Genomic DNA, 12,019 nt, shown 5'->3' with positions numbered 1-12,019 from the left:
GAGCTTTTCAGTTTCAGGAGGTCCCATTTATTAATTGTTTCTCTCAGTGTCTGTGCTGCTGGGGTTATATTTAGGAAGTGGTTCCCTGTACCAATGCATTCAAGTATGTTGGCTGGCTTTATGTTGAGGTCTTTGATCCATTTGGACTTGAGTGTTGTGCCTGGTGATAGATATGGGTCTATTTTCATCCTTCTACATGTAGTCTGGGCATCCTTTATCTAACAGGATAAAGATAACTCAAGGGAGGTGCTTCCTGTGGTCAGTGACTCATCTTTTCATTGAGCTACTGCTGTCTTTGGAAGTGTATATATATTTTTTAATTTTGGTAAGTCATTTTTTTGATAAATTGTGATTCTGTGTCATTTCTAAGAACTCACCAAACTATGAGCAAACGCTTCTGTTTTCTCCTAATGTTTTATAGATTTAGCTATTACCTTCAGCCTGTAATCCATATTTTATTTTATCATAGCACAAAGAAAAATCAAATTCATTCTTTGAAATCCAGTTGTCCCAGCAACATTTGTTGAGTGTTACTTTCCCCACTGAGTTGCCTGGATTCTTTTGTTGAAAATTAATTAAACATAAATGTAAAGGTTTATTTGGGAATTCTCAGATATGGGCAATTGATTCTTGTCTGCCTTTATATTACTATAATGTTTGGGTCACTACAGCTTTATTAATAAAATCCACGATATGGAAACATAAGTCATTGAACTTGGTTAGAGTTTTTCCAAGTTGTGTTGCTAGTCCAGGTCCTTTGAATTTTCATATAAATCTTTCATAGACTGATTTCTAGAAATCATACTAAGATCTTGGAAGGAAACTATATGGAGCCAGAAAATTAATCTGGAGGGAATGAACTATGTCAGCAACATTGCATATTCACGAGTATGGGATAATTTTGGCTTACATCACCCTTAACTTCTAGCAATGTTTTTTCATTGTCAAATTATAAGTCTTTCACTTAATTTGTTAAATTTATTCCTCAGTACTTTAATATATAGAGTTGTTCTATTCTTTTTCTCTAGAAAACCTTAATACACTAGCCTTAACTATATTGTTACAGCAATGGAAAATAGATTAATACAAATGGTGATACTAGACATACTTTTCTTTTTGCCATTTTAGGGAGAAGCATTCAGGTTTTTGGTGTGGTTTTGTTGTTTTATCCACCAGTAAGTATAATGTTGGTGCTAGGATTTTTTTTGTGTGTGTGCCCTTTATGAAGTATGGCATTTCCTTTTTATTACTGAGAAAAGTAGCTGTGGTGGCTAATCTTGGTTGTCAAGTTGAATACATTTGGAATCAACCAAAAGCACAAGTGGCTGCCACACTATGGTTGCTTGATTAAATCATTTGAGGTGAGAAGACCCACCCCACTTCTGGTACCACAATCAGTATTAGTCAGGGTTCTCTGGAGGACTGGCACTAATTGAATACACACAGAGGGGGCTGGGGTGCTATGAGAGTGACTCACGGGCTCCATAGTCCAGCTAGGTCAGCAATGACTGACTCCCAAAGGTGATGCCAATAATCCAGAAGTTGTTCAGTGTATGGGACTGAAAGTCTTACTTGTTCTTCAATCTGTGTTGAAAGACCAATGAAGTAGGTACCAATGCCCGGAAGTAATGCCTCAGCAGCACGATAGATGAACTTGGCAGTGAGAGAGGGGGGCAAGCAGATAAAACTGAAAAGTTTCCCCCTTCCATGTCCTGTGTGGCCCAGATTTAGGGTTGTTCCTCTTACCTCAAAGGATCCAATAAAGTTCCTCAGGTGCATGTTTTAGATGATTTCAGATGGAGTCAAGTTGACAACCAAGATTGGCCATCACATATAGATTCACTGAGTGGAGATTCTCAATTTAATATAGATGTTTGATCTGCTTTTTAAAGGTGTCAAAAGGTTTGAGCTATTGGTTGGTTGAAGCATTTATCAAACGACGGCCTATTGGGTGGGAGCTGGAGATGCCTGATATGGCCTGGTTTAGTATTGATGAAGGGATTTGAAAGCTCCAGGGAACAAGAGTGACAATGTGGGTGTGGTGTGTGAAACCTTACCCCCCACCATGAGAAGGCCCACAAGATATGCCCTTCATTCATCTTGTACGACCCAAATAGTGAGAGGGGCATCTGCACATCTGAAGAGCTTCTGGTGGCGCTTTTCCTTGTGTCAGACCTCAGGGTTAGAGATACTGGTGCTCAGATGGATAAATTAAATACGTATGATGGGTTAATTGGGCCCCAGCGTAGCAGAGGCCAGGTGGCAGCAATGCGTTGTCAAAGGCAGGATGACTGTAGTTATCTTAATAGGCAGCACAGGCAGAGTGCTATTTATGGTGGCATGATTTGTATGGACCTTTGGTGTTGGCTAATAAGTCATGGTGTTTCCAGGAATCAAACAGGTAAGTTCACTATATTTTTGTTAATTTTATAAGCAGAAAAATTCTGGAGCAAATGGAAGAAGACTATACTGGATCATAGTAAGAAAGAATTTGGCCTGTAAACCAATTTCCAGACTTGGGCCAGTCTGCAGGCTCAAAACTCCTTAAGTGAAGAGATGGCTAGGTCTACCTGAGGAAGAACCTTGCTAAAATATCTAAGCGTTTTATCATTAGCCAAATGGTGGTGGCACATGTCTTTAATCCCAGAATTTGGGAGGCAGAGGCAGAAGGATCTCTATGAGTTCAAGGCCAGCCTGGTCTATAGAGTTGAGTTCCAGGACAGCCAGTGACATAGAGAAACTCTGTCTCAAAAGCTCTCTACTCCCAACCCCAAAAGAGTTTTATTGTTAGCCTCTCTCCCATCCTTCCCTATAGGGACCTATGACCTTTACAAGAACACCTGTACACTTGGGGAAAGGAAACAATCATTTCCTGGGGGCTGCTGGACACTGGTTTAAAACTGAACTGATTCTGGGAAACCTTAAGGAGCTCTGTGACCCTCCAGCTAAAGTGGGTCCTAAGGAGCACTGTGACCCTCCAGCTAAAGTGGGTCCTAAGGAGGTCCACTGTTTAGTGGAGTTCCGGTTCTAGTGGGTCTCAGAGCTAAGCCTGTGGTTATTTCCCCAATTTCAGAATATATAATTGAAATCGATATAATTACAGGTGGGAAAAATTCCCACACTGGTTCCCTGGCCTGTGGAGTAAAGTAAGGGCTATTATGGTTGGAAAGACCAGAAGCCATCTGAGTTTCCTCTACTAGGGAATATATTGAATCTGGAGGAATTGTTGAAATGAGTGCTACATCAAAGACTTGAAAGCTGCAGGGATGGTGGTTCCCAGCACATGCCCCTTCTTCTGTCTGATTGGCCTGTGCAGGATATGGTGTAGCAGATCATCCCAAACATAGGCAGCAACTCTAACTGCAGCTGCTGCTAGCAGATGTGGTATCCTCATTGAGCAAATTAACCCCTCTCCAGGTACGTGATACTGTGGAATAGTAAGATGTATTACATTTGTTTAGGCTGTTGAACGTTTCTTTCAGTGATGCAGATCTGTTGCATTCTCTTATGTTGCATTTGTTTAACTCTGTGAAGCTGTGATTCTTTGCCTGTCTAAAACACCTGATGGTCCTAATAAAGAGCTGAACGGCCAATAGCGAGGCAGAAGAAAGGATACATGGGGCTGAAGTAGAGAGAACAGAGGAGAAATCTGGCAGGAAAACAAGGAGCAAGAGAGAAAAAGAGAGAACAAGAGCACTCAAGGAGAGAAAAAAGGAGTCAGTCATTCAGCCAGTCACAGAGTAAAAGTAAGATTACAGAAGTAGGACAAGGGGAAAGCTCAGAGGCGAAAGGTAGATGGGATAATTTAAGAAAAGCAGGCTAGAAACAAGCCAAGCAAAGGGCCGGGCATTTATAAGTAATAATAAGACTCTGAAATTTTTGGAAGCCGGGTGGCAGCTCCCCCAAAAGACAACATGACATGCAACTATTGATCTAGAAAATGCCTTTTTCTCTATACCTGTTTGTACAGATCACCAGAAGCAATTTGTTTTATACCTTTATACTTTTACTTCAACAGTATATTAACTCTCTGGCCCTGTGTCATAGCATAGCTTGAAGGGATAGTTATGGTCTCTGTCTCTCCCACAAATATCACACTGGTCCACTATATTGATGACATTATGATGAATGGTCCATATGAGCAGAAGGTAGTAAGCACTTTAGACTTGTTGGTAATCAGAACATGGGAAATAAGTCCAACTGAAATTCAAGAACCTTCAACCTAAGTGAAATTCTTAGTCCAGTTGTGTGGGACATGAGAGATATTCCTTCTAAGGAGAAGGAAAAGTTATTGTACTTGGCCCCTCCCACTATCAAGAAAGACACAGAACATTTAGGCTCGTTTGGATCTGGAGGCAGCACATTCCACACTTGGGTGTGTTACTCTGGCCTATATACCAGGTGACTCAAAAAGTTACTAGCTTTGTGTGGGGCTTGGAATAGGAGAAGGCTCTTCAAAAAGTCCAGGCTGCTGTGCAGACTGCTCTAACACTTGGACAATACAGTCCAGTAGATTCAGTGGGACTAGAAGTGTCCATGGCAGATAAAGATGCTGTTTGGAGCCTCTGGCAGGCTCCTATAGATGAATCACAGAAGAGACCTTTGGGATTTAGGAACATGGCTCTACCATCATCTGAGAGACAACTAGTCCCACTTTGAGAGACAGCTCTTGGTTTGCACTTGGGCCTTAGTGGAAACTGAATGTTTGCCAATGGGCCATCAAGTTATTCTGCAACCCAAGCTGGGTATTATCCGACCCACTAAGCCATAAAGTAGGATATAAACAGCAGCATCTGTTATTAAATTGAAGTGCTATATGTGATCCTGAGGGAAAAAGAAAGTTACATGAATCTATTGCACAGATGCCTACTATCTAACACTCAGAAGTGGTGGGGCCTGGGAGAACGGAGGCAAGAAATGAGGCGGACTAAAGTCTCATGCAATCGCCAACTTTATTCAGAACATCAGACAATCTGCACTTTAAGGATGAAGAGTCACGTAAGTCACATAAGTACAATCGCAAGGGCAAGCTGACTAATAACATGTTCTCCCGCAGAGGCATGTAAACAAAAACACCCAGCTGTGATGAATAATCTGAAGCAGACTCTCCTACATGCTACACCTGGGGTGGGGAGCACGGAAGCATAATACAAGAAACAATTTCACATTTTTAAAGAAATTGAGGTCCTAAGACTTTTGTTTTCTTGGAGTTTTCTCACAAGCACTCAGAAATCTCCCACTACATTCTTGGACCATGTTCCAACACCTATGGGTTCTACTCCTGTTACAGGGCCTTCTGCTCCCAACTATGCACCTATAATTGCAGGGGTTGACTGAGGGGGAAAAAGGGTAGGGTCTGTTTTATTGATGGTTCTGCATGCTATGCAGGCACCATTCAGAAGTGGACAGCTGCAGTATTACAAACCATTTCTGGGACAACTCTGAAAGACACCAGCGAAGGAAAACCTTCGCAGTGGGCAGAACTTTGGGTAGTACACATGGCTGTACATTTCTCTTGTGAGGGGAAATGGCCAGATGTGCGACTGTTTACTGATTCGTGGGCTGTTGTCAATGGACTGGCTGGAGGGATGGCCAGAGACTTGGAAAGAGCATGAATGAAAAACGGGTGAGAAAGACATCTGGGGAAGCAGTGTGTGGACAGATCTTCTCAATGGGTAAAGGATGTGAATGTAATTATGTGCCATTTAAATGCTCATCAAAAGGTGACCTCTGCTGAGGAGAAGCTCAATAATCAGGTAGATAGGACGACCCCTTCTTTGGATAGCCAGCCTCATCCCCAGTCATCTTAGTCATTGCCCTGTTGCCCATGAACAAAGTGGTCATGGTGGCAGATGGAGGTTATGCATGGACTCAACAATATGAACAACACTCACTCAGCAGGCTGGCCTGGCTACAGCTGCTGCTGAGTGCCAGATCTGCCAAGAGCAGAGACCAGCACTGAACCCCAAATATGGCACCATTCCCTGGGGTTAACAGTCAGTGACCTGGTGGCAAGTTGACTACATTGGAGCATTTCCTCTGTGGAAAGGACAACGCTCTGTCCTTACTGGAGTAGATAATTTCTTCTGATTGTTGATTTGCCTTTACTGCATGTCCTACTTCTGCCTAAACCACCATCTGTGTACTTACAGAATGTTTCTTCCATCATCATGGTATCTATCCCACACGGTATCGCTTCTTACCGAGGAACTCACTTCACAGCCAGAGAAGTGCCACACGGGACCTTGCCCATGAAATTTCCTGTTTACCGTATTCCCCAGCGTCCAAAAGCAGCTGGCTTGCTACAACAGTGGAATAATGACCTGTGGAAAACACAGGTACAGCACCATTTAGGTGGCAGTGGCCTGGCGGGCTGTGGCAGGGTCTCAAGCAGGCTGTATATTCTTTGAATCAACATCCAATATATAGTATAGTTTCCCTTCTAGTCAGGACTCATGGGATTCAATCCACTCACTATCACCCCAGTGACCCATTATGAAGCTTTTTGCTTCTTGTTTCTATGACCTTGAGTTTGGATGGCCTGGAAGTTTAGCTCCAGATGGGTGAGCACTCCTGCCAGGAGACACACTAAACATTTAATTGAACTGGAAGCTCTGACATCCCCCTGGTCTCTTTGGACTTCTGATGCCCTTAAACCAACAGGCTAAAAAAGGAGTACCAGTGTTAGGATGGGGTGATTCATCCAGACTACCGTGGGGAACTGGATTGCTTCTCCACAAAGAAAGTAAGGAAGATTATGTCTAGAATGAAGGCTGTCCATCAGGGAGTCTCTCTTGGTGTTAAAATATCCTGAGATTAAAGTCAATGGGAAACTGCAACAATGCGATCCAAGCTAGCTGACAAAGAACTCAGACCCCAAAGGAATGAAGGGATAGGTCACGCCTCTAAAATCCAAGACCTGCTGACTGTGTTACACTTACACACACACACACACACACACACACACACACACACACACACAAAACATATATTTGTGGGTTTTTTCCCTCTATTTCTTTATCATGTAATGTAACATTGATTGATATAATAGCAATGGCTGCCATATTTTAAGTTATAAGACACTTAAAGAATGTCCCTCAAGGGACACTGACACCTGTTCATTTGCAGATGCACATGGGGTACTTTGTGAATGTTCATGGGAGTTGCATCATGTTAGGTGTAATTATGACCTGGTTGTTGTTTCTATCTGTAAATTATGCATTGCATGACAAAATGTGACAAACTGATGAGGGTGGACTTGTGACAGCTGATTTTGGCTGTCAGCTTGACTTCATCTGCAATCAACTAAAACACAAGCAGCTGGGAATGCTTCTGCAGAAATTTCCTTGATTGGATAATTTGAGGTGAGAAGATCCACCCTAAATCTGGGCCACACCTCTTGTTGCAGCCTACATAGAACACAGAAGGACATGGAAGAAGGAAGCTTTTGTTTTTTTTCTTGCTTGCCCTCACTCTTACTGGCAAGTTCATCTTCCTTGCAGTCAAGGCATTACTCTGTAGCCGTTCGAACACACTCGGGTCTGCGCTTCAGCACAGACTGAGCTGAGACATCCAGTATCATGAACCCATCAACCACTAGATTCTTTCCTTTCTGTCAGGGGACGGCCAGACTAGCTAAACCATTGCCTGTAAGCCACCCTAATAAAGCTCTAATATGTTCACACACACATACACAGAACATATATACATGTATATATATTCTTTCCATTAGTTTTAATCCTCTAAATAGGATTTTATTAAATGCTGTTTCTGCATGATTATGAGGTTTTGTCTTTGATTCCATTAAAAATCATACATGACCTCAGTTGATTTTCAATGATAAATCAACTTTGAATTTCTGGGTACTTGGTCATTCTGTGTAAATAGTTTTGTATAGTATTAGATTCAATATGCCAAGTTTTTGTGCATGCTAGGTATTCAGTCCAAGACCTCAACAAAGAGAAATGTCTAGCACCAGTAGCTACTACACTCTAAGCTGTTTGCTAATATTTTCAAGACAAGATCTTCTGTGTCGCTTGGTTGGTCTGGAACTTGTGATTCTCCTGTCTCAGCCTTTCAAGTACTAGAGCTCAAGAATGCATCTTCATGCCAGTCTTCTAATACTTCTGAAGTTATTTTTTGCATGTATATTTAAAAGGGATGTTAGTCTCTAGTTTTATTTTCATATTTGTCTTTTCATTTTGGAGTCAGGCTCTTGGCTCATAGTATGGCAGCATGCTTCCACAGACATGTAAACAAGTTTTCATAGTTATAATTTATAAATTGTAATGTTTCACTTTCTGTGAGTCAAGTGGCCACCATCATCATCTGGTGCTGGATTGAACCTAGTACGTAGTGTGCTAGAGTGCCCTGTCTGAACCATCACAGTTTCTGCCAACTCCCAAGTTACTGCTAAGGAATAAGCCAGATCTCACCAACAGTCTGACCGCCATCTAATTGGTGTGGCATGTCTAGAGTCTCATACTATGTCTTGTTGCACACAGAAGAGAGGAAGATGATATGCCAGGACTTTGTACTCAGCATCAGCTCCATTGACTAGACAGGAGAGGAGGGTGCTGCTTCCTAATTTCTTTTGTATCATGGAGTGATTAAAAGATACTTCCTGAGTTGTCGCTGACCATTGTTGTCACAGCTTCTTATCCTGAGATCACATTCTCTAGAGATCTGGAGAAGATGTGTGATAATGTGCACAGATATTTATGAACAACCGGCTAACTCTGCTGTTTAGTGTCTCCAGATGCCAAGAGCCAGTCAGCTGTCAGAAGAATCTATGCGTCAGTCTGGTGTGTCAAAGGATCAGACTGTCCAGTCACTGTTGTCTTCATTATGCTCCCATGATACTTGTTATTATGACCTATCTGGGTTACTGTTAATTTGTGTGGTGTAGTGTTATACGAATATAAGGCCACTGGAAGGAACTGGTTCTTTCCAAATCTTGGTATATAATTCATTATGTTACTTAAAAACTTTGTTTTTGAAAATAAAATCACCTCAGTTTGATATTCACTGCTGTTCATTTTTCCAATCTCAATTCAGATGTCACCTCTTCTAGAATGGGCAGCCGCTACTTATCGTCTAGTACTGTCTCTTTTATCCGTCACACAGGCTATGTGGTGGGCCTCTTACAGATGAAGACCCTGGGGCCCAGAGAATTTAGGAAATAAGCCATTACCACCTCTACAGTGAAATGACCAGTTTGGGTGACTCCAGCTGCCTCACCTGTGGCTGAGCCAGCCTGGCCCTCTGCTTGCCGCTCACCCCCTGCCCTAGCACTTGCAGTTTCCTCAGAGACCTCGCCTCTCACAGATTCCGTTTGGCTTGACACAGAACTCTGGGATGAGTAGCATGGGAAGGCCTTCCAGAATTGTGATTGGTTCTATTTTGTATTTCAAGCATTCTAAAGTGTAGTGACACACAGGAGTTCTGTGTTCAAACAGATGGCTTACTGAAAACAGCTATCCATCCAGGAACTCTGACACAGAAGGGAACTAAGTATTTAATACAGACTTTGCTACCAAAGAGGGAAGGTGGCGTCTGTCCAGTCATGCAGTGATGAAGTGGAACATGTTTTCTGTCCATGACTGTTTTCGGGTCAGAAGTTGCAAAGTTGTACGCCAATTTGTAAGTTGTTAAAAAAAAATGTAAAAAAAGACTTTAGTTTTTTAAAACTAAGGGATCTGAACTTAAGATATCAGAGGTGCTGTGGAAAATTCAGTCAGTGACTTTATGCCTATCAAAGCTGTTTATTAGTTTTGAAGATCAGCCCCCACCTGAAAGAAATGGAGGCCTCTCTCAGACCCCAAACCAGCCAACTTAACCCTTCCTCAGTGCTAGTAAACAAAGAGCCTGGACATGGGTCATTGAATTCAGCCAGGGTTCACAGCCTCGCACAGTTGTGTAGACAAGCATGGTGTTCTCCTACTCCACGGCTGTGCGCTGAATCCTATGGATGGAGAATAAACAATCTCTCTCTCAACCCCTCCCAGTGGCTGCTCCTTCCAGCTGGGCCTGACCTGCTAGTCCTGCTGTCATCCCCCCACACCCCAGAGCTCACCAGGCCTGCCCAGCCATAGGCCTCAGGCTTCCTTCTTCCCCACTCAACACCCATCCTGGCCCATCCCAAGTAGTCAAGGGTATCAAGAAAACCATCAGCGCAGAAAACAAAAGCAAAGACAACCGCTAAACATCAAATTCTCTAAAATTCATGGTTTGGGTCCCACCTAGCGAGCTGTGTCTCACCTTAGCTCACCGTGCTGCAGGTCAGTTAGAAGCCTGCTGTCTCATATTGCCCCGTGAGGAATTCAGCTCAGTCATTTCCTTGCTCAGCTGCCCTAAAAGCACCTCCTAGTTTTTCACACCACATTAACGCAGCTGGACTTTGCTTTTGATTTCTCCATTGACATTCCTTTTGTATAGACATGCCCTCAAAATGATCATCTTATAATATAAACATTTTGTTATTTTGATTATTCTCATTCATTTATGCTCACCTGACTCTGCTATCGGTATTTTCTCTGTTTTCTAATATTTGCAAAGAAAATTTTTCTAGAAACCCTTCTCATTAATCCTAAGTAATTTCTTTGAAGTTATTACCCGCTGTGATGGGGCCAGTTAGGGCTGAGTTTAAAGTCAGGCTTGGTAACATAGGGAGGCTTGCTCAAAATTAAACTGTGAAGAGAGGACTGGGAATGTAGCTCAATGTAGCGGGCTTGTTTGTCTGGACACAGACCTTAGGTTCAATTCCCAGTACCAGATTTACTTTGATTTCTGTTTATTTTGTGAAGGTAAAAACTTTGTGGCTGGAGAGACAGTTCAGTGATCATGAGCACTGGATGCTCTTCCTGAGGACCTGGGTTCAATTCCCAGCACTCACATCTGTCTGTAACTCCAGTCCCAGGAAGAGTCAGCACCTATCTCTGACCTCTGAGGGTACTAGATGCACACGGTGCACAGACATATTTGAAGGCAAAACTCCCAAACATACAAAATAAAAATTTAAAAACTCAATAATAATAATAATTTTAAAAGAATACTAACCTCCCAGGATTGTTGAGTATCTGTTTCAGGCCAACTACTGCCCAGGCCTGAGCTAACCAAAGCAGGAGCTGCTCCCACAGACAGCAACTGGGAGGAAATGCAGTTCTTCTGTCTGAGTTAGTGTACATGGAAGGTGGGGGTACTCACTTAATGCAAATCCTACCTGGAAAATAGAACATAAAACATCTCTGTAATATTTTATACTGAATATATATTTGGGTTAAATGAAGTGTTAAATAATAATGGTCTTTTAAAAACAATCGGTGGTGGTGCATGTCTTTAATCCCAGCACTTGGGGAGGCAGAGGCAGGCAGATAGAGACCAGACTGATCTACAAAGCGAGTTCCAGGACAGCCAGAGCTGCGACACAAGGAAACCCTGTCTTGAAAAACCAAAAACCAAACAAAACAACCAACCAACCAACCAAACAAACAAACCCTTTAAATGTCACTGTGAGGAAACCTGAGAGTTCGCCATTTGCCTGCACTGTGCCATTAGTTAGCAGGCAGGAGTGCCCTGCAAATGTCACACTCGAGACAGAAAGGTGAACATGTCTATATTTCCCTGACTTTCTGTTTTGTGAGATGTGGGTCTCAATTGTGTGGCTCATGCTGGCTCAGAACTCAAGATCCATCAGCCTCAGTCTCCCCATGCTGGGATTACAGGTGGGCTATTTCCCTGATTTGGGGAACGGTTACTAGCAATGAATCAAACAGGATTTTTTGTGAACTTTATTAAAAATTAACACACTATTTTCATTTGTACTTGAGACTACCAAGCCCCAGAAAGGCAGTTTTATATCTTACATACTATCCACGTGATAAAGATGGGGCAGCAGTGATAACTCAACAGCGGCGCTCGCCTGCCATCCCTGGAGGAGATGCCTTAGGAAGGTATCTAAAGAACCAGGGACATCAGGCGTTCTCCTGCCATCCCTGGAGGAAGTGCCTTAGGAAGGTAT

The 12,019-nt window shown here is 42.6% G+C and overlaps 1 protein-coding gene and 1 long non-coding RNA gene across 3 annotated transcripts in view; one reads left to right on the top strand and one right to left on the bottom strand.

Moving 5' to 3' along the window:
* Nucleotides 1–11,209, bottom strand: part of LOC113456648 — a 50,423-nt gene extending 39,214 nt beyond the window's left edge. For both annotated transcript variants that reach the window (XR_003377408.1, XR_003377406.1), the window contains exon 1: nt 11,059–11,209. This is a non-coding gene — a long non-coding RNA (uncharacterized LOC113456648). The remainder of the gene's footprint in view (nt 1–11,058) is intronic.
* Nucleotides 9,427–12,019, top strand: part of Dcun1d1 (defective in cullin neddylation 1 domain containing 1) — a 39,502-nt gene continuing 36,909 nt past the window's right edge. Inside the window, exon 1 of the mRNA XM_005343793.3 lies at nt 9,427–9,642. Coding sequence (XP_005343850.1) covers nt 9,574–9,642 — 69 coding nt within the window. The 5' untranslated portion in view covers nt 9,427–9,573. The remainder of the gene's footprint in view (nt 9,643–12,019) is intronic.

The sequence above is a fragment of the Microtus ochrogaster genome, chromosome 1 (genome assembly GCF_000317375.1).
Source record: "Microtus ochrogaster isolate Prairie Vole_2 chromosome 1, MicOch1.0, whole genome shotgun sequence".
Lineage (NCBI taxonomy): Eukaryota > Metazoa > Chordata > Mammalia > Rodentia > Cricetidae > Microtus > Microtus ochrogaster.
This window is presented reverse-complemented; position numbering and strand designations above follow the sequence as displayed.